General features: G+C 37.5%; 1 protein-coding gene across 4 annotated transcripts in view; it reads right to left on the bottom strand.

Moving 5' to 3' along the window:
- LOC144976958 (uncharacterized) overlaps positions 1–23,667 on the bottom strand; it is a 75,513-nt gene that overhangs the window by 12,028 nt on the left and 39,818 nt on the right. For all 4 annotated transcript variants that reach the window (XM_078921607.1, XM_078921608.1, XM_078921609.1 and 1 more), the window contains 5 exons: positions 23,179–23,303; positions 22,440–22,533; positions 6,157–6,281; positions 5,175–5,256; positions 596–714 (listed from right to left, as the gene is read on the bottom strand). In XM_078921607.1, the coding sequence (XP_078777733.1) occupies positions 596–714; positions 5,175–5,256; positions 6,157–6,281; positions 22,440–22,533; positions 23,179–23,303 (545 nt within the window). The remainder of the gene's footprint in view (positions 1–595; positions 715–5,174; positions 5,257–6,156; positions 6,282–22,439; positions 22,534–23,178; positions 23,304–23,667) is intronic.

The raw sequence follows: 23,667 nt of genomic DNA, 5'->3' as shown, positions 1-23,667 counted from the left end.
TTTACTCACATTCTCTCAGTGTACCGTACTCAGTCGTAAAATGAGTACCTGGCCGTTGACGGCGTTGTCTTTTTCGGAAAAAAAATGTATTATCGCCTAACAGGCGCCATGCCATATCTCTTTCTATATGTTGCGTTTTGCTGATGGTCAGCGACCCTTTGTAAAGCGCTTTGAGCACGTTTATTGGATATAGCGCTATATAAAACTCGGGTTTTTGGGGTTCTTTTTGAATACCGGTGACTGAGTTCAGAGTATGGACAGCTTGGTAACATCTTTATGATTAATGAAAATAAAAAGTATTGTTACCAAGCTGCCGCACTCTGAACAATAAAAAAAAACTTTCTGAAATTAAAAAAAAACATATAGATCTATTAAAATGATCCCCGTCCTGTCAAAATTCCTCAAACCTGGGACTTCCGGGAAGTTTTTGACAAGATGGGGCTCATTTATCGATTGATATTTTAGAATAAGGACGAGTTTTCCGGCCAAAATTTTCAAAACGTGTATAATTTTTGTTTGTTTGTTTTTTTGTTTTATTTGTTTGTTGTTTTTAAAATTTTTATTTCAGAGTACGGCAAAACAGTTGGATACTCACACTGCTCCATAACCTTGTTAACCCTGGGCATTGAATCATAGTCAACCATCATCATGACAAACTTGTCCTTGCAGTCTCTTCTCACGTCTTTCAGACAATCCTTTGCCCTCCCAGCGGCGCTGTGGAAATTAAAGAATTAGTCGCTTTATTTTTGAAGAGACAAGACTTGTAAGAATGTCTAATTAAAGTCTTTATAAAAAAAGCCACTGCGTTAAAACGGTATTATGTCGCGCCGTTTGTCTGTTTTTAGTTTTAATGGTCGGTTTTACGGCAATTTCTACATATTTGAGTCATATATTATGAATATGACTGCGCTATCTCTATGAACGCTTGCCATGAACAATGTTTGTGTGTTACTTCGAGTGTATCAGTCCGTTTCTAGTGTCCAGTTAGTAATTTGTTTCCATAAATCTCTGTCCAGTGCTTTTGAAGGATATCATGTGTGTTAAGGTGCTGAGGCAATTGGATTTTCCATTGTGTTGTTGAAATCAGTTCTACATTTTAAGTTTCTAAATCTATTTGATATTTTTTTAGATCTTGATTCAATGTTGTTGGAAGTGATGTTGGTGTACGCCCTCTGTATTTGGCTCCTTGTTTGAAGTAATCATCCGCTGAGGTTTGTGCTGGAAAATTTTCATCTCGTCGGAACAGCTTCCATCTTTGCTGTTTTATTTGCGTACGGACTAGTTGTACTCTGTATAATGTCATACACGTCATCAATACTGATTTTTGTCTGGCCAATGTATCCCAAAACGTCTTCTAAATTGTTTGCTTTGAAGGGAATCCAGGGTGTCTAAGTTCTTTTTTTTTTGGGTAAGACCCCACGTGCCACAATTGTACATAAGGATTAACAGCACTTCTTCTTCTTCTTCTTCTAGGTTCCATGCCTGGTCCAGGCTTCGGATACTGCATGAATTATCTCTCTCCATTCCTCCCTGTCTCTTGCTTTTTCAAACAGCTCTTGGATTGTTAGGTTGGTGAAGCCCTTCAGTTGGTCTATGAGTGTTTTTCTTTGTCTCCCCCGGGCGCGTTTACCAGGTATTTTTCCACAACTTGCCAGGTATTCATTCTTATCTTTCCTTACTATGTGTCCGAAAAAGGATAGTTGTCGATCCACTATTAAGGGCATTAGTTTCCTTTGTTGGTATGTTTGTTTTAGCACTTCTTCGTTCGTTTTGTGTGCGGTATACGATATTCTCTGCATCCTTCTCAAGCACCACATTTCAAAAGCTTCAATGTTCTTTTGTGTTTCTGCATTTGTAGTCCAGCTTTCGCATCCGTAGAACAAGATTGGCCACACGTAGCACTTCAAGACTCGGAATCTAATCCCGAACGACATCTGTTTGTTTTTCAAAATGTTTCCCAGGTCCATGAAGGCCTGTTTGGCTTGAGTTATTCTTGCTCGTATGTCTCGGTTACATCTTCCATCTGTTGTCACTATTGAACCTAGGTATTTAAAACTTTCTACGTTGGTAAGCTGCTCGCCGTGAATCGTTATATTGCAGGTGTTGTTGTTTTCGGGGTTTTTCTGTATTACCATGCATTCTGTTTTGGTGATATTCACTTCCATTCCCTTGGCTTCACTATCTACTACCACTTTGTCAACAATCTTTTGAAGTTGGATTTCTGATGTTGCAATGAGTACCGTATCGTCTGCGTATCTTATATTATTTATGTTGTGACCTCCTACTTTTATTCCCTCCATATTATTTATGCCCCTCATGATTGTTTCTTGGTATAGATTAAACAGATCTGGTGAGGCAACACACCCTTGACGGACTCCTTTCTTAATAGGAATGGCAATTTCCTGTAGAGTTTCCGATTTTGATAGATGCCTGCTGGGTGTAGTATAATGTTTGCATGAGTCTGAGGTCTTTCTCATCAGCGCCAATGGAGTGCAGTTGTTTTAGTATTTCTTCGTGGCGTACTCTATCAAAAGCTTTTTTGTAGTCGACAAAACAGAGGTATAGTGGGGTCTGAACCTGTATAGCTCTTTCACTTAAAACACGGAGGAGGTATATTGCGTTCCTTGTCCCTCTGTCAGGTTGGAATCCATATTGTTCTTCTGCGATTTCGGGGTTAATCTTATTCCTTAGCCTGTTGATAATTATACGCAACAGTATTGTGTTGATGTGACTTATTAAACTTATAGTTCTAAAATTTTTGCATCTGACTGCACCTGCTTTCTTTGGTATTGCTATGAAAATAGAGTTACAGAGATCTTCTGGAATTTTCCCAGTATTGTATATATTGTTGAATAATATGTGAAGTTCATCAATTGCTAGATCTCCTAGGCTTTTTAATACCTCTACAGATATTTCATCAGGGCCTGTTGCTTTACCATCCTTCATTCGTTCCATGGCATGTTCAATTTCACTTTTGGTGATGTTTGGTCCGCTTAATGGTTCTTTGAATTTCAGTGGTGGTTCATTTCTATTTGGATCATTGTACAGTTCGCCTATGTATTCTACCCATCGGCTTTCTATATGTTGTTCTTCAAATAGCAGTTCCCCTTGTTTGTTTTGGATACAACTTCCTGCTGCTTTGCTTTTCCTTTTCCCTGATAGTTCTTTTATTCTTTGGTGAGCTTGTTGGGGGTTGGGTTTGTATTCTCTTTCGATTTCGCAGCATTTCCAGTCTAGATAGTTCTCGTGTGCCTCGATGCATTTGGATTTAATGTGGTTGTTCAATGTTTGGTATTCTGCAGACCCTCTGTTGCATTTTCGTCTTTCTTCAAATAGGTTTAGAATTTCATTTGTCATCCATTCCTTTTTGCTGTTTGTTTGAGCTATTGGTAAATGCTTTTCTGTAGTTGCTTTGACACACTTTTGGAATATATCAAATTGTTTTTCACATTTTTCGTTATCAGGTTCACTTTGGCTTTGTATCATGAGTGCATTTTCAAATTCTTCTCTCATTTTTGTTTGTATGCCATTGTCTTTGCATAACCTGTAATCCCTCTTTATTCTACCAGCTGTTCTCTGAATAGCTTTAAACTTTATCCTTACTGTACAAACAACTGGGACATGGTCACTGTCTACATCGGCGCCTGGGTAGGTTTTGCAATTTAATATGCCATTTCTGAATCTTGATGATACTGCTATAAAGTCTATCTGGTTCCTTGCTCTGTCCCCTGGTGATTGCCATGTCCAGGTTCTTCTTGGGTGTTGTTGAAACCAGGTGTTTGAAATCATTAATTTATTTGTTCTACACCAATCTGCCCAGATGTTTCCTCGTTCATTTCTGTCTCCGAGTCCATGTGGTCCGATTATGTCACCATCTCTGCCTCTGCCAATCTTAGCATTTAGGTCCCCCATTACCATAAGGACTTCTTGTGATTTACACATTCGTTTTGCTTTGTCTAGTGAATGGTAAAACTCTGTCATATCTGCATCTGTCGCCTCTTCTGTTGGTGCATAAACGAATAATATTGGTGTCAACTACAGGTCCTCTTAGCTTAACCAGCAAAACTCAGTCTGAGATTGCTACGTGCCCTTTGTAAAATTTGGTTGATGTTTGGTCTAAGATCATCCCTACTCCTTTTTGGAAAGAGGTTCCACCACTCCATATGATCTTATATGTCATGTTGTTTTCTTGTTTTGACATGGTTCCCTGCTCTTTCCATCTCATCTCTGCCAGGCCAAGAATATTTATTTGGAGCCGTTTCATTTCTTTTAGAATGTTGTTTAGTTTTCCTTTTTGGGCACAGGTCCTGACATTCCATGTCCCAATTTTGGTTTTGTCACATTTGTTAAATTTATTTCGCCTAGTAACTGGCTGACGGTTCGGTCAGCACTAGCACTTCGTAAAGGCGTATTTTTTATGTTCATTAATGATGTTCACCCTGTTCCAAACGTTGTGTAGTTCTCTGAATGCAGTTTGAGATTGCAGTTTTCAATGTTTGATGTCTTCATTCTCATTAATCACGTTTTAGTTTTAATGGTTTTACGGCGATTTCAGTAGACATTTGAATCATATAAGCTCTAGTGAAAAAGAAGTAAATGAAAATGGGATAGTAAAAAATCTCGATTTACAATTGAAAGCACCCAAAAAAAGTGAGACAAAGATGACTGATTTAAGGAGGGAACAGAGGTACATGTCAAGGGCATAACATCAGTGTATTTAGTTTAATTAAGATCACCCAAAACTCTCACTCAGACACAAGCGCTCGATCCCACCAAGTAGAATACACTCGAATGTTTACAAAATGTGCTTTAAAAGTGATAACAGCGCACATAGATTATTTATCAGGGGAAAATGTCATCGTTCAAAACTAATAATATAGATACATTTCACTGTTTTCCTCTCAGCGAAGGATTCCAGCCGGGGCTAGGAGATTAGAAAACATATCACAGTGGCATGTCCAAGAGTGGAATGCACTATTAGTTCACTACTTTTCTTAATTTATACTTTATATTATGATGACGATTTATCTACATGACAATGTTATTGCAACTATATTTATCTGTATTGTATTCCTGATTCGTCTCTATATAAATCATTCATTCAGTCAGTCAATCAATTGTTCAAGCAATCAGGTAATAATCAAGCGATCCAATAAAAGAAAAATTCAGTTTACTTGCACTTGTCCTTCATATCATATTCGTGCTCCATGTCATACGTACAAGCTTTTCTCTCCTCCTCTGAGCACATTGCGTGGCCTTTGAGAAAAAAGACAACAAACAAAATTATATATATATAATATATATATATATATATATATATATATATATATATATATATATAAAAATATGTATATAATCTTATTTTATATTTGGCTAATTGGATTTTTAGTAACAATAGGGCTCCAAAAACCACTGGACCAATCGTCACAAAATTTTGCATGGCGTTTACAATTGACATGAACGTGTATTATGAGATTGATTAGACATCGTGATGATCTTATCGAAAAATCAAATTTGTTTCGTCAAATCCCATCGAGAACGGACGCCATCATTTTTAGCACGTGGGTTGTGTCAGCAAGTGTGACAATGAGGTGGGAGTACTTGCATTGAATCAATACTAGCTAGTGTTTTTGGTATTTTGTTCTTTTTTTATATAGAAGCTGTCATATTAATTTTTTTGTACATTACCTTTTTACAGTCCACAGCTTGTAACATGTCAGAAATCACTTTAATCAGTTAACAGCCGTACTTCGCGAAGTCCCAGGTTTGAGAGTTTTTGCAAAGCTGAGGGTCATTTCTATCGACCACTATTTGAATTGGAGTTATTCTGGCCACAATTTTAGATACGCGTTTTCCCAGAGAACAGCAGTTAACTGGTAAAAAATAGTGTGTACACAGTTAAGTCACTCAGCCCTAACACCGACTATATCCGTAGTATACCCCGAGTTACTTGTACCCCATGCCTACTTATTACATTTTTCTGAGACAAATTAATTATAGGCGTAGTATCAAAGCTAATGTTTTTAGTTTTTACATGTTGATGGTAGTTGAATAAAACCATCTGTGTACATGCTCATTTTTAATACATTTTTTTTTCCAATTTTGAAAAGTAGCAAAAATGTATAAGATTGAGTGAGTTAAGTTAGCAAGACCTACCTTTGCAGTAACCCATAACTGATTCCATATGGTACCAGGTTCCGTCGATATTATTCCGTATTTCGCCACCAACGGGGCATTTGTCGTAGAAATGCGCATAGCATGCTTTACTACCCCACCACACTCTGTGGAATAGAAATAATTATATTTATGGCCAATATTTTCAAAATGGTGCTATGTTGGAGTGAACTTAATGTTTTAAAATTGAAAATATAGTCAAGGTATTAGACTTGAGAAACGATTTTTTATGTTTTAATGGGGGAAAATAGCAGTCCTTCGGGATGGGCAGTGGTGGCGGAAAGGGGTGGGGGGAGGGGGGTGGGGGTGGGGGGGGGGCAGAAAAAGTCTCGACTGCACCTGGCATTGATCTCGGTCCCTTTGCTTGCGAAGCGGGTGCTCTACCAACTAAACTATTGGGACTCCATCGGGAATTCATTTGGGAGATTGAATAACATTTCATAATAGACACAAAAAACTAAAATTTCATTATTGTTGTCATGTTAACTTTATAACATCTTCTTTAACAAGAAGCTCGTCCCGGCGTAATACTGATTTCATGGGTCTCAATCGACGTGCACATATTTGCAGGTCTCACAACCGAACGCAATTATGGGCTCGATTTAACTTTGTTGTAATGGCCAATACTTTGCTTTGGTTTGAGAAGATTTCCATTACAACACCGAGCCCATAACAATTTGGGTTATCAGACCAGCAAAGAAGTAAATGTTCGTCACAATCATTAGTTCATTGAAGTCTTTGAGGGTCACAAAATCTCAGCATGTAGAGCACTCTCTTCACATGCAAAGGAACCGGTTTAGGTCCTGATGCAATTTAAAGATTCTTTCTAATTCCTTCCCCTTATCCACCCAGCAGTGATTGTATAGCTGAGATAGTTAGGACACAGAAGTACCTTGGGACAGACCTGGTTCTATCCAAAACTTAACAATTAATTATGATCCACAGTCTCAAAGCTATTATGTGGATTTGAAGTAGGATTTGAATTCATATCCTTAAAAATTGGGGTTTATTTCTACTAATTTTGTTAGAGAATAAATACAATTCCTTAAATTGAGGGAGGAAAAGGAAATTCATAGTTTTGTATAATTTAGATTCTAAATTGATTCTGATGGTTTGACCATTACTATAACTATTAATATTTCCTGCCATTTAACCCGTTCCGTCTCCCTGCCTACATTCCTGAATTCCATACTTACATGTGGTACATGCAAAACAGACAAATAGGTCAATTCCACAGTCAATGATTATCTCTCACAATATTTTAAAACACTGATGAGTGAATTGAACCGCATTACCTGGCGACACAATGCATTTTTAAAGTGTTCAGGATTTGTGGGTCCGATTGTAGCCATCGTTAAGTTATAGCCTGGCAGTGAAACCCAAAAGACTGGCATTTTGACGTCATTATTTGGTTTTTGCACCTCCTAGTGAGTTGTCGTTAGCAGTGCTCAAGGAAACAAGTGGTGCCATTGGTTGAACTATTGAATACAACTCACGATTTGTTTTCTCTAGTGGCCAAAAGACCGACATTTTGACGTCATTTTTTGGTCAGTGTCAGGCTATAACTTAACGATGGCTACGGTGTGATTGCCTCGGTTGAAAGGCAAACAATTAAGTTGACTATGGGTCAGACGCAGTTCGAAAGTAACATCGGGACCCCCCAAGGAGATAGTCTGAGCCCGATTCTGTTCACAATATACTTAGAACACGCTCTGAAAGAAGTTCGAAAAGTCATTCCAAAACCAACGACTCATATTGAGAATGCAATCCCTAGAGAAATCGCCTATGCAGATGATGTCGATTTTATTGGATCAACACCAGCAAATATAGACATCATACAAAATACCCTCATGAAATATAACCTCCAAGTCAATGCCAATAAAACCGAATTTACAACAATTCGAGGAACAAAGAGGAATGGAAAAGAACAAAGAAAGTCGGCTCACTAATTGGAGACACCGAGGATGTACAAAGAAGAAAACAGCTATCAAACGCCGCACCAGTAAACTCACCAATGTATGGATTAGAGGTGACAAAATAAAGAGAAAAACCAAACTGAAACTGTACCGTGCTCTTGTAAAACCGGTACTTCTGTATAACTGCGGCACTTGGGCGTTGACAAAATCCGAAGAAGAACATCTGGATGCCTTCCATCGCACACAGCTAAGAAGGGTACTGGACATCAAATACCCCAAAAAGATCTCAAATGAATCACTCTATAAGATCACAAAAGAAAGACCAATCTCCCTTGACATTTTACAACAACGATGGCAACTTTTCGGTCACATACTACGCAGGGACAAAAACATACCAGCAAACCAAGCCATGTCGGGATACTTCCAAAAACACGGGAACCTTTTCAGAGGAAGACCGATCACAACACTCCCTGTGATCCTAAACAAAAACCTCACAACACTTGGACAAAGCATTAGTCTCATAACGGCAGGGGACCTTGAAAATCTGAGAACCCTAGCAGAGGACCGGCAATATTGGAGACACCTCACACAGGAAATACTGGAAACAGCCAAGGCGACCCGATCTTTCGGTCGAGACGTGAAAGGCATCTAAGTCTAAGTCAAGTATGGGTCACGTATCCTAAGTCGATTACAAAGGCAAAACAAATAGAGCTACAAAATCGAACCAAAATAGAATCATCGAAATGTTCATTTGACTAGCTTTATCAAACTATTCGATAGCCGACATAATGTCAAAGGTACGTGTATTGAATACTCATTCTACAAGATAGTATAAAAGGCATCTAGCTATGTCAATAGCTTGACAGAATGACAAAAAGAGGCCAAGGAGGAGCCATCTTCATCCCGACCGATGTGTTCAATATCGGTTTTAGACAACTGGCCACAATCGCTATTCAGGAAACCAGGATAAACTTGGGCTGCACTAGCTTTATAGTTGAGAAATGACGATTTCTGTGGCGTCTGTGGCCTGGAGAACGGCATGGCATGTGAGAAGACTCAGTGACGATCAGTCTACCTGAACATCGACCACCTCAAGATTCGACTTTTTTGGTCTAGTGTTTTGACGTGGGCCGGTGACAAATTATCATTGTCCAATATTCGAGTGTCGCCTTCATAAACTCACAGCCTGAACATGACAAAAACATGACGTCAAAATACGATGTTATGACCATCGAAAGAAGCAAAATAATAATAATAATAATAATAATAATAATAATAATAATAATAATAATAATAATAATAATAATAATAATAATGATAATAAATGGCTTTTATATAGAGCTTCACCCCGTTGTCACAGGCTCTAAGCGCTTTACTGTGTTATGTTCAACAATTCAACCGATGGGATAATTGGATTCAATAGTCTGATGTCACGTCGCCCAGCAACGGCGGCCATCGTGGTTTCAAACAAAGAAAATCGGTACTTTTAATTCTTCATGCTGTTTAGAACTTTTTCACATGTCGTGTGATCAGAATGTGTAAAAGTCAAAACATGATCAGATTTATAATGTTTTTTTTTTTTCCTCTGGATACGCTTTTATGCTAATAGCAGAAATATTTCATAAGGGCGTCCGGCATTGTTCCGATGGTTTAGAGCCAGTTACTAAGTTACCATGCGTCATTACGAAGGAAGTGACGTTATGACTGTTGAAGCCTATTGGTCTCCTTGAGAGCCACTAATGACAACTCGCTAGATAGTGCACTAGCCTAAAATGATATCACTATACAAGTCATAATGTCAGACTACAAGTTTACGAAGGCTACGATTCGAGTCTCGCTGTTGGCAACTCAAAGTTGACTCCTTGGGAAAGGATTCTTATCTAAACTTTCTTAACATACTCAGCTGTGAACTGAATATCTAGCCTATAACAACATTATCTATGTTGTAAAAATGAATTTCATTTCATTTCTGCAAGCACGCTGTGGGGCCCGATAGCTCAGTTGATAGAGCACTCGCTTCATACAGAAAGGGATCCCCCCTCCCTTCGTGAGAAGAACAGGAATATAAGGAAGGATTGAAGTGTGGCTCATACCGGTATTATGTCGTTATGAATCTCAGATTCCGACTGTTAATAAAATGAATTAAATAATCTGAAATATGAAATTCCACTCTTTCGCATTTTAAGCTACAATGTGTAATCTTTTTTTTAAAAATAACTTGATTAAAAAATTTTTTAAATTTAAAATTTAAAAAACTCACGTTTTTGACTATAAATTATATTTTCAGCATCTACATCCCCTCCCACAAAGCCGACATTATACCGTTTTGAAAATATCAAATTGAGAAAATAGGAAGCATGCACTGGTGTAAGATTACAGTAATCAGGAAGTCTGAGGTTCGATCCCCCAGTCCAGGAAGACTGATTCTTTGGGATTTTTTTCTTGTATTTTTCTTTCTTGCTTTGTCTAGCACTGTTTCATAAACACTTTTTCAAATCTTTATCTTATACCGTTTTTATCACATATTATATAATCAGATGTTCTTGTAACTAAAGTGGTATAATGATAGTGAATTCAGAAAAAAATGTGGAGCGGGCACTTATATCGATTATTAATGATGGGAATAGAGAGAATAAAGAGAAAATAAATGACAGATCACGGTGTCATGTAACCGAGCTCAGGACGCTGGATAGCTCAGTGATAGTGCGTCCACTCGCTGAAACCTCTCTCTCTCTCTCTCTCTCTCTCTCTCTCTCTGTCTGTCTCTCTGTCTCTCTCTCTCTCTCAGCCAGGCGATGGGTATAGTATTAAATGGATATTGATATCTCAGCTCCCGGAAACAATGATATATTTCTATTTTCTGCTTTTATATGACATAATGATAGCCCCAGCTCAATTAGCGGCGCTGCACTGCGGCTGACGCCGGGTTATTAAATACAAATTTTTCCTTCCAGGGTATTTCAATTTATTGTACTATTTTTAGTCCTTTGGATAGTAGGATCATATTTCTGAGAGGAGCACACAAAAATCAACAATATGAATGTCTATTAGTATGATATTGACTGTTTATTGATGCTTCTATGAATATATCAGCACATGGGTCGATTTCAGGTCATGAGTGTACCTCAGATACGTATTGAAATGATTTAAAATTTAATTTCAATACAAAATCTAATGGTATCCCCCCCCCCCCTCCTCAAAAAAAGAAAGGGACAATAAGAAAAAAAAACCCAACAAAAACAAAAAAAAAAACACAAAAAAAAAAACAAAAAAAAAAAACAAAGAAAAATAACATCCTAAATTAATAATAAATATAGCTGCGCAGTCTCTATGGACGCTTGCCGTGAATGTATGCGTCACTTCGAGTTTGTCAGTCTGTTTCTATAATCCAGTTAGTAATCTGCCTCAAAAAATCTCTGTCTAGTGCAAGTATTCTTAGCTTTAGAATGTCATCATGTGTGTTAAGGTGCTGAGGTAGTTGGATGTTTCCTTGTATTGTTGAAATCAGTTATTCGGTTGTTGCTTCTTAATGTATTTGATATTTTTTTGAGATCTTGATTCAATGTTGTTGGAAGTGAAGTTGGTGTACGCCATCTGTATTTGGCTCCTTGTTTGAAGTAATCATCCATTGAGGTTTGTGCTGGAATATTTTCATCTCGCCGGAGCACGTGTCCGAACAGTTTCCATCTTTGTTTCTTTATACGCGTACTGACTGGTTGTACTCTGCATCTGTCATATACATCATCATTACTGATTTTGTCTGGCTGATTTACCCCAATAACTCGTCTCAATTGTTTGCGATGAAGGGAGTCCAGGGTGTCCAAATTCTTTTTTGTACCACAGTTATACATAAGGATTGGCAGCACTAGCGCTCGTAAAGGCGTATTCTTTTATTTTCATTAATGATGTTCGTCCTGTTCCAAACGTTGTGTAGTTCTCTCAATGCCATTTGAGCTAGTATTTTTCTCAGCTGTTTGATGTCTTCATCCTCATTAATCAAGTCTCCGAGTTTTCTTACATTTTTCCATTCCGCTTGTTTCTTGTTAACCACTGTAATTTCTGTTTTGGATTCATTGACCTTTAGATCCCAATGTCGCAGAGTATTTGATATTATTGGTATGTGCCTCTTCGCCAGGTATGCTGTATCAAATATGATATCAACATCGTCTGCGTAAATCAGTTCGCGGGTAAGGATTTGAGGAATAAAAAAATATCACCCATTGACCTTCGTTCGGGTTTCAGTCCAACCAAGGCATTTCATTTTTATCAAGCTGACGCCAATTTCCCCGAGTGTGTGCCAACCCGACGTGTATTTGTGTTATATTTATGAATTGTACAATGATATAATACAGTTAATGATAGTGATATTATAATATACGAGACAAAAGCATCGCATCGCTTTTCGTCATGATGGGGATCGTCTAAATCTAGAAACAAAAGTACAAAATTTCTGGCCTAATAGCGAAGCAATACGTTTAGGTAAAATACTCACAAAATCTATGTGAAACTTTTATAGTCTACTTGATTATATAATGTAGTGAGAACAAATCATTAAAATGGCTGTGTAAAAAACAATAACGAGGAACTGAGTGACCTTGATTTCGTTCCATCAATGAAAAGGTGTTTGTTAGAGCATGGCAGTATTTAAGGATCAATTAATCTTATCGTAAGCTTTTTTTATTATCGATATGACATATGACAAGTTAGAGAGAAGTCAAGGTGAGTCCACGCAAAGCTAATTTATAATAGAACCTGTCGTGTAACACATCGCCAAATATCGCCAAGTAAGTGTGTGATTTGACAGCAGACCATTGTGATGACACCTTCTCGAAGTCCCAGTCAAGATGAGGGTCATTTCAATCGATCGATGAATATTGAAGTACGAGTTTTCCGGCCTAATGTTTAAATCCACGTTTTCCAGAGTTATCTGGTTAAAAGCCGTATTCTTTCTATTCAATAAAACACATGAACTGAACCCAATTCTTACATTAATTTTGATGGTAAAATATATGTAAGAAAAAGTCCCATCTAAATCAGCACGCTATAAATAGAAATGAACAAAAAGAGCATTGACTTGATCAAATTCCAATACCTTTGAATAGAATAGAATTTTTCAGCATTTAACCTCCGCCCCCCCCCCTACCCCCACCCCGGTGATTTTATATGGTTCTCTTGTATTATCTAACTATCCGATTCTGTCCAGCCACTCGATTTTTATGAAGTGATGAGAATGAAACACTTGTTTAAAGTAGCTCAATGGATAGACTGAGTTCCGTGGGTAGTCGGTCAAGTGTTTGCCGTCGATGTAGAGAGTATAAGTCGATTCGCGTACAAATATTATAAAGTCTGACTCCTCCCCTGGTGTCATGAAATCCTCTGTTGGAAATTCTACAAAATGTTTCCAGTTCTGATCATCCTCGGAAAAGTAGTTGAGTACGATGCGAGGATTTTCTGTCCCAAAAGTAGCATTGATGATAAGATCTCTCTCAGGCATAAAGCTGGCACTTGTATTTAGTCTTTTAACAGCTGCAAAGTAAAGCCGGAGATCATTTTCGTCTGCTATTGCTCTGGCGTAAAATATCATTCCATCCTTGAGACGGCCCGGTATATTATCTATACCCATGTTGCCAAATTTGACTTCAGCAGAATTTGTACTGGCCATGGTAAGTCCATCGCTAGCTCCGACAGAATGATTTTTACTCGTATTATAGTTGTCATCGAAGGATATAAAGTAACACGTTTCACATAGGCTGTTGCTTGAATTGGTAAATTCATTTTCACAACTGAAAGCGATACAGGAGTCCGAAGTTGCACAGAGAACTCCGCAATACAGTTTTGTTTTTGCATGTGACGAAAAGTCATAACTATGCCAGGTTAAATTTTGATAAACAGTAAATTTCATGGCCAGCTGAGTTAGGCGGCCAGCGTTTTCTCCAGTGGAAAATCTTATTAACGATAATACAATTGTTAGTGTCACTTTCGTTGTTAGCAACAAATAAAAGTTATCTCGGATCTCTTTCCGCTCTGAACCCATGATTTTGAGATTTGAATACCAAATGGGCAGGCTAGAGAATGTTAAAGATTAAAAATGGACTAATACTGGCCGTTTATCTGACAATTAATCGAACAAGTAAACTGTCTGGAAATGCATCACACAAAAGTGCACAGAAGTGGGTGTAACAGCTTCAAACAAAACAAAACATATTTTTAACACCCTGTTTAGTGTCCTTTTTTGAAGCGTTTTGCTATCATTTTTTGTGTGTATATTACGCTTTATGCACAGCATTAAACAACGAAATATTCGCACAACTATTGGATTGTAGTAAATGCTATTGAACTAATCAGTCTTCTGGTTCCAATGAGCGAAACTTGATGGAATATATAATCCACCGTGTTGTGATAAAACAACCTTTTCTAATTTTAACGAAAATAGACCTTTATGTCATATGCCAATAGATATTGAGTTGTTAAAAAAAACAATAATCACCTGACTTCTGAGAAGTCTCAGTTTTAAGACTTTTCAATAAGTCGTAAGAGGGAAGGGGTTGGGGGGGGGGGGGGGTGGTGGTTGTAGTTTTCATAAATTGATTCAAGAAGTAATATATTTATGGCCAAAATAAGAAAAAAGCCATTTTGGCAATGTACGTTAGTAGTCAACGTGTAAAGTAGATCAACTTGGTGGTAACCCATTACATCAAAGGGGCCCGGAGATAAAAGATATAAATTCTAATGGCGATAGGTACTAAATTTCTTTCAAATGATGATGATGATGATGATGATGATGATGATGATGATGATTATTATTATTATTATTATTATTATTATTATTATTATTATTATTATTATTATTATTATTATTATTATTATTATTATTATTATTATTATTATTGTAGTTGTTGTTGATGATGATGATATCATTTGTTCAGAGAAAAAGAATATGGTTATTGGGAAAGGCCTAAAATGAACTTGGAACTCTCTAAGAGGTCAGTCAGTAACGGCTGTAGGACATTGCTTCAGTGACAAGAGATAATGTGATCTATCGTGTCAATCTGGTATTATGTTGAAATGAACTAGACGAAGCAAAATGGTCAAAATTAAGAAATTTAATTAACCCTCTCCTTACCAGCCATTTTCCGAATTTTCCCCAAAACTTCACACCCACTCAACGCCAAAAACAGACAGTTCTTACTCAAACAGAAAAGCAACAAGCACATCTATTTATACATAATATTGTTCAAAAATATGAGTTCTATTACAGAATGTCAAGTTTTTATAGCTAGATATAGCAAAAAGAAATGAAATCTGTATGAGAAAGTGACGGTTGCATCGTAACAAATGTGACGATTTTCCAAATAGGTGGTAAGGAGAGAATTAAGCTGTTATTTTCTAAAGTTAAGAAATGAAATTCTCCCTATAATGGTCGGAGTTCATTTTAATCAAAGTTTATTAGTAAATTATAAAATTGATACTAAGGTCCTGGATGCTTGGACTGTAAAAAGTCATAAACAAAAATGAATATAACAGCTTCAAAAAAGAACAAAACATTAAACACGGAAAGTTTCAGACTCAAAACCCTTCTTTGGCCAACTACAAAAAAAAAAAAAAAAACCAAGTAAAAATATAAATATATTACTTAATAACCGGATAGACGACAGAGAAATACTTTTTGTTGTTAGCTGAAAACGGGTTTTGATCCCTAAACGTTCCGTGTTTATTACTCTGTTCTGTTTTGTTCGCTGTCCTCCCCCCCCTCTCTCCCCACCCCCTCTCCACCCCCCCTCTCTCTCTCTCACTCTCTCTCTCTCTCTCTCTCTCTCTCTCTCTCTCTCTCTCTCTATCTATCTATCTATCTCTCTCTATCTCGGTCAAAAAGAGAGTGCCGGGTCAATTGGATGCAGAGGTTTGTACTGACCCCGTGACTTTTTATTCTATGTCTTCATCTGGCACTTCTCCATACCATAATTTCTCTCATATTTATTATGTCCAGAAACATCAGATTCATTTTTCCCCACTTAAGCCACACTTTTATTGTCCTCAATATAAAACATGTCAACTTAAGCCAAGTTTCCTATTTATGACTACATAATCAATATTTAGTATCTACATTTAAAAAAAAAAGAAAAATAAAATAAAATACCCGATATTCACCCCATAGGGGAAATTTGTCTCTAGTGTATATTCCAAGGGAATACTGGAATAACCCAGGCGTCAGCCGCAGAGCAGCGCCGCAAATTGAGCTAGGGCGAGGTGAATTGCTCAAGGCCACACGGCGCAGCGGCGGGTGATCAAACTCGGTACTTTTCGGGTAAGAAGCAAAGACCGTACCGCTGAGCCACGCTGCTCCAACTTTTCAAAAAGTGTTAAAACGGGACATCCCAACACACAATAGGTACCGTCATGACCTAAAAACAGCAGTATGTTTGAAGCGTTGATTTGGAAAAATAGGTTGAAAAACAGTCTTTGCTTTTCAGCGCGAGATAAACACGTTTGAATAAACCAATGTGTTTATTGTATGCCATCAAAGTGAAGATATAACATTTTGAAATAGGTAAGCAATTAAATGTTAATGGCCAGCCTTTAATCTTTCTTAATACATACACAGGGCTTTATTACATTAACATGACTTATCAAAGTACAAACCACGAGATTTTGAGTTGGTAAACTAACTACTATAGATTTTCTGCCATACTTAATCTATCAAAATATGTGCAATAGAAGTAGTACTATTATCAAGGAGATCAATCAACAGTTCCATTACTTGCGGTCTAAAAGCAATAAACGAAGTGCAGAGCGATGCCACTTTCTTATTATTCATACTCGTCTATAAGCAAGATAAAGAAAGACCCCCCCCAAAAAACACAAACAAAAAAACACAAAAAAGCAAAACAAAACACAACCCCCCCCCCCCCCCCCCAAAAAAAAAAAAAACAACAAAAAACCAAAAAACAAAGTAGAACAAAACAAACTCCGATGTAAAATGAGTACCTTAGGTATCAGCTGACGGTTTTGTATTCATCGATAAAATTGTGTTAGCGCGTTACAAGTTTTTGGTATTGTCCTAGATACATGTTAAGTGTTGCAGTTGACTGGGAACTAGTTGTGAATTTCTGTTAGTGCATCTAATGGATATTGCTCAATATAGAAAGTAGTCATTTCAGAGCCGTTAGACCCATGGATCCGGAGTTTATCCCGGTTTCTATAAGGTGAAACGACACTAGCAATTGGTTGCTACCCTTTGGATAGGACGCTAATCTATTGTAATAGTACTTTTTGTCAGGTCTAACAGACCCAGCTACCCCAACTACTGCCGGCTGGACAGGGGGTCATAAAAAATCAATGCACCCGGGATCGATCTCTGTCCCTTTGTCCCCAACTGAGCTATCGGGACCCCTACCCCCCACCCCCCAACCCCCTATATAGAAGATCGTTTAAAAAATAAATAAATGTAGTACATGTATGCGAGCGCATTTATACATGTAGATATTGCCGTATATATAAGATCGCAATGGAAATTAAGTGACAGTGATTTCCGACAATTCCATTGTTGAGCACTCAATTTATAAGTCAACAAACCGATTTTGAATGATACGCCATTTTATACTTTTGCAACGAAACCAATGTCAATTTCGGAGCTAAATGATTAAGTAGTTGAGGTATTGTACAATTAAGGTAAATCTGCATCCCGGCCCCACCTCAGGCTACTTTCTTTAATTACCCTTGGATAAGATTATTTCCAAATTGCTCAATTGAACAACACGGATTGTTCCTGATGTCGCGGGCCTTTTCTTTGATGAAATATAAAATAAGTTAAATAATCTGTAGGATTAAAATCCTTGAGTATAGAAGTATAATATATTTTTCACAATGAATATGCGGAAATAATTTGAAAGGTAATAATGATAATTATCTTAGATGTAATGCTCGGAGTATAACTATATATACACGACATAATGACTTGTATTGTAAAACTCTTCGACGATATGATAGTATACAACCGAAATTAGAGGTGGCTAAACAAGGTAACCGCTGAACAGATGCCACAAGCCTAATTGGACGGTCATGTTGCTATACGCATGCATATTTCCGCCATATTTCATTTACTCAAAGATTGTCCAGGCGTTTCCTCTACTGAATGTTTTTTGTGAGTCAACTCTTTTGCCTTGGCTCAAGTCTTATCCTTTTCTGATCTCTTTGAACTCCCTCTGGAGCAAAGGGCTTCCACCACAGAGCTCCATCCGGGATCGTCTTTGGCCACCTTTTTTGCTTCACAAAATGTCACCTTGGTGGTCTTGATGTTCTTTTCCGCTAAATTTTTACATATCGGCTGTTTGTACTAATGACGTAACAACTATCAGATCCTGGGATACTGATTGAAGTCTCAATTGTGTGTGCTATTGTGTACACGAAGTCTTAATCGATCAAACGTTTTAAAGCGTTTTGGTTCTAAACCTCTGGTCCCCCTCACGCCTTAGGTATAAAAGAGGAAAGTACTGACAGATACTCAGGTATTGATTGAAGTCTAAATCGTGTGTGCTATTGTGTGGAGGAAGAGGGTCTAAGTGAACGAACGTTTTAGTGTTTTGATTCTTTGCTTCCCTTATTCCTTAAGCCTTTTTAGATTCATTAGGTATGAAAGAGGAAACTTCTAAAAGATGTGTATAAACAGATTGAAGTTTGTGTGCTATTATGTACACGAAATGGATCTCAGCGTTCGAACTAGATATTTAATGCTTTGATTCTTTGGGTCACTCGTCTACCCATGCCTCTTTATTCACCAACGAGAGGCATTTGTGACAAAGCATCTCAGAACGGTATTATGTCGAAACGATGTTGATGCTTGAAATTCTATTTTGAGCTGAAGTTTAAGATTCTGAATGTTGAATTGAAATAATGCCCCGTTTAAGAAAAGCGAGTCTTATTTCTTAAATTAAAAAAAAAACCCATTTCGGTTTTCTTTTTAGTTAGCTTTAAACTTTTTTTTTATTCATTTAGCTCATTCCTATATAACACCCAACTGACTTTATGAGTGACATCGGATCTGACCATTAATTGTCACTCAATATCAAAAAGAAATAAATGTGGCACCATTGAGAAGTTTCTGTTACAGGGATTCAAGGAAGCGACTTCTTTGCTGTTTAAATTTTAAATTCTTTGATCCTGCATTAATAAAGTGTATTACAGTATCCGTAAAATACGAGTTTCATTTTGATCATTCAGTCCGTTTATTTTCTGTCTTGCAAATCATTTGGAATATTTCCGGAGAAAAATATAATCCCCATTTGTTGCCCACTTCCTGAAAGCGGTACTATGTCGGGATGAGCAAGAAGTGACAATTGAAATTGTTGCCCCAAATATGAAACTTGGATTTTACTTCTAGTCATTATGGATATAATTTGATGCATTGCAAAAAAAATAAAAATAAAAAAAAAAATAAAAAAAAGAAAGAAAAGAAAACAAGACAAAAAGATAAACAAACAAAAAAGACTCCCCCTCCCCCCCAAAGAAAAGTCAAAGCAAAACAAAAAAGAAAATACAACCCAAAAAAAAATAATTAAAAACCAAAATCAAAACAAAACCAAAAAAAAAAATTATAAAAAAATAACAATAAAGAGACCCCCCCCCCCCGGGTTATTCAATCAATATACAGTGCATTAAAAAAAAATTACGTCAGTTATCGTATAATTTTATTAAAACTAGTTGAATAAACAATTCAGTGGTTTTATTTTTGACTCGATCAACCAATAGCCATGAACCGACGACCCATAGCTACCTTAAGTAATATGTCTATCACCAGAAGCCAACAGCCCGGAGATCCTGAGCGTCACTCACAATTTAACTTCGGCAATTAAAAAAAAACATGGTGTCGTCAAGGTTGTTGCAACACAATTCCTTCATCAGTGTGTCAAAATAATTTGATAAATACCCCCTAACTTTAGGCCTGACCTATTTGTCTGTTTGGCATGTACTAACGGTAGCTATAGAATTAAGGAATGTTTGCCAGACAAGGCCATTTCGTTGACAACAGCAAAGGTTTAGTATAAAAAAACAATTAGGATAGCAAAGATCCGAGTGACTTTAACTTTGTTGATTCTATAGAATGAATGAAGTCGGTGTCATTCAACTCTTTTGTTTTGGCTGTTGTCAACGAAATGGCCTTGTCTGGCAAACATTCCTTAATTCGTTGACTAGAAATCAATAGTCAAGGGGGCAATACGGGCTGAATAGGCAGGAAACAACGCTCATTGATATCTGGCTCATTCCTAAACCGAGTACACAAGAGCGTGACAATTGGAATGCATACTGACCCAACTTTCATACCACAACAATCTTGACTTAAAGAGGAACTGATTATAATTAATTTTTCTCTAAAAATAAGACTCTCCTTGAGCATCTCCTTGATGTGCGGTGATGGTGTCGCAAGTTCCAGGGTTCGAGTCCCGCTCTGAGCGGCGCGTGGTTGAGTACTCGTAATGTACTTGTAAAAATGTATTTTCTGACATTCTCTCACCTTATTCAGGTGTAAAATGAATACCTGGCCTTTAAATGCGTTGTCTCTGACGGAAGTAAATGTAATATCGCCAAACAGGCGTTATGTGTCGTACAACAGGTTAAGTGTTGCTGTTTGCTATTGTAAAGCGCTTTGAGCACGTTTAGTGGATATCGCGCTAACTAAAAAGTTCAGGTTTTAATTCTATTGGCCAAAATCACTCCAATGATGTCTGTACATATTGTCTAAAACTAGCCAATGAAAATGCTGACCAAACACAGCGACATCTATAATATAATATATAAGATAATATAGAAATTGATGGTTCAGGTCCATTCGCTTGTTATAGATAGTTCGAAGATGACGTCACTCAGGTCTTTGTTGTTGATTTTTGCCATCCGCGTTTATGAGTAATGCTCACTAAACTGTATTAACCTGACTATAAACGTTCATGGATACACACAGTTTAGTGTGTTGTTCCTTTTTACTTCCGGATGGCAATGTTATGAGCTTCTGAGCCAAGCGCAAACTTTCTATAAAAGAAACAACATTGACGCCAATCAGCTCTTTGTTATTGTTTTTAGCCAGCCATTTTTATTACTCCTCACTGAATTCTATTAATCAGACTACAAAGGTTAACGGTTACAAATAGTTTTGTGTGTTGACTTTACCCTGGATCGAGATTGTCCCTTTGTGTGTGGAACGAGTACTCAACTCCAAGCAGATGCTAAAAAATAGTGATTAAACATCAAAATGACTGGAAATGTGGCATTTTAAGGTGTTATTTTTTGTTAACTCAAAAAAGTGTATCTCTACTATCCTCAAATATTGTTTCCGATAGCCCAGTTGGCACACAACTTGCTTCACACGAAAAGGGGCCGAGATCAAATACGGATGAAGTTGAGTAAAAATTGTCTGGGTTTATTCGATCTGGCAGCAGCTTCTAATGGTGCTCACACTACTATGTTATGATGATAGACCCAATCAGCAAATTCTTTACCGCACTCATGCCCCGTCGCAAACCCGCCCGGAAGCTTCGTCACAACACACCGTTCGACTAGAACTACTCGCGGTTTCGGGGTCGTTACCACAACGGGTACATGTTGGAAAGTCCCTACTCATAATGAAGCGATTTTGCCGTTAACTGAAGCCGATTCACTACCACCCAGTGTCTCCTCTTGCTGTTGAAGAAACCTGGCAATTTCTCTTCCAGTTTCGAGGAGGTTATGTCCCCGCCCCCCTCGGGGGATTGAATTCGTCCAAACCGACTTTCATCTCGTTTATGCATCTTTGTCCGTAGTCAGGGAATCTTCGAACACAGGTTGCCGGGACTTATTTCGGCTCGAAATCGGGGCACCTTTGCGGAACGTACTTTGCGATGGATTAAACGTCCTATCCAAAGGGGTTACAAACATTCACTATTGTCTGTTTCACGCTATAGAAAAAAAAATATCTCTATATTGATCCCATAGGGGAAATCTGTCGTTAGGGAAGACTGGAATACCCCAGGCGTCAGCCGAAATGCAGCACCACAACTCTGCAGTTGTTTTAAAATATGCAATATGCAATATGCAATTGTAACCAAATAGCACATACTGTGTTCTTCAATAAAACGGCAGAACTTGCTCAAGCCACACAGCGCAGCGGGTATTTGAACTCGTTACCAGGTACCTACGAAGCAAAAACTGTACCACTGAGCCACGCTGCCCGGGATAAATTCCGGCTCCATTGGCCGAATGCTCTGAAAGACTACTCTTTATTCTCTTACTATACATTCGATTTTTAGCGTCCACTAAATTAACCCAACATTACTGTTGTAAAGTTTGTTCTTAGGTGATGGGTCCAACTGACTATTTACTTACCGACACGCCTCTTCTGGCGAATGATTGTTAGGGGTGACTTCCAAATTTTTCAAAGGGTTTGTACAATAGTCATATGTTTCTTTGCTGCATTCGTCTTTATAATTTCCATGTGTTATTATTGTTGTTGTTGTTGTGGTTGTCGTCGTCGTTATTGTTGTTTTTGTGAGGGAAAAGAAAGGGAAAGATTAAGGTGTCATTTTGAGTTGGTAATGATGGTAATGAGAATGATGATGGTGATGAAGATGATGTTGATGATGATGATGATGATGATGATGATGATGATGATGATGATGATGATGATGGTATGGTGATGATTATGATATGATGATGATGATGATGATGATGATGATGATGATGTCGATGATGACGATGATGATGATGATGGTGACATAGATAATATGGAGGTTGATGTCGGCGGTGGTGGTGGTAGATATCGTGCTGGTGATGAGAATGGCGACGATAGTGTTGATTTAAATGATGATGTAATGATGATGAAGATGATGATGATGATAATGGTGATGCTGATGATGATGATGATGATGATGATGGTGATGATGATGATGATGATGATGATGATGATGACGATAATGATGACGACGACGACAATGATGATGATGATGATGATGATGATGATGATGATGATGATGATGATCGTGATGGCGATGATGACTATGATGATATTGATGATAATAAATTGTTGTAATGATTTTGATGATGTCAGTAATTACTCAAATCTTACCTTTCGGACACATATCCAGGGTTGTTTGTAGAGACGTTATCGTTTGCCGCACTGTATTGATCATCTGTTCGTCATGACAATCGTCAGCAAACCATTCGAAACACTTCTTCATTTCATGGACCATACTGAAATGACCAAAAAAAAAAGGTATAGAAGGAATGAATTTGACGTCATTCATCCCTTTGATATTATTTTAAGACCACCGGTTAGTGAATATTTTCACTAAATTATGTCAATCAGACAACTGATGCATTGCGTTTACCTACAAAAAATACTCATAACATCCGCCAGCCAAGACAAAAAAAAAACAACAAAAACCCAACAATGTGTAACCATAAACACTTATAGTCTGATTACTACAATTTAGTGCAAACTACTCACAAAAATGGCTGGCTACAAACAATAACAAATAACGTCAATTTCGTTCCATCTATAAACGTTATAGATAGTATGCGCTTGGCTAAGAAGCTCATAACATTGCCATCCGGA

This window comes from Berghia stephanieae, chromosome 7 (genome assembly GCF_034508935.2).
Source record: "Berghia stephanieae isolate SIO BIC M18660-M18661 chromosome 7, UCSD_Bste_1.3, whole genome shotgun sequence".
NCBI lineage: Eukaryota > Metazoa > Mollusca > Gastropoda > Nudibranchia > Aeolidiidae > Berghia > Berghia stephanieae.
This window is presented reverse-complemented; position numbering and strand designations above follow the sequence as displayed.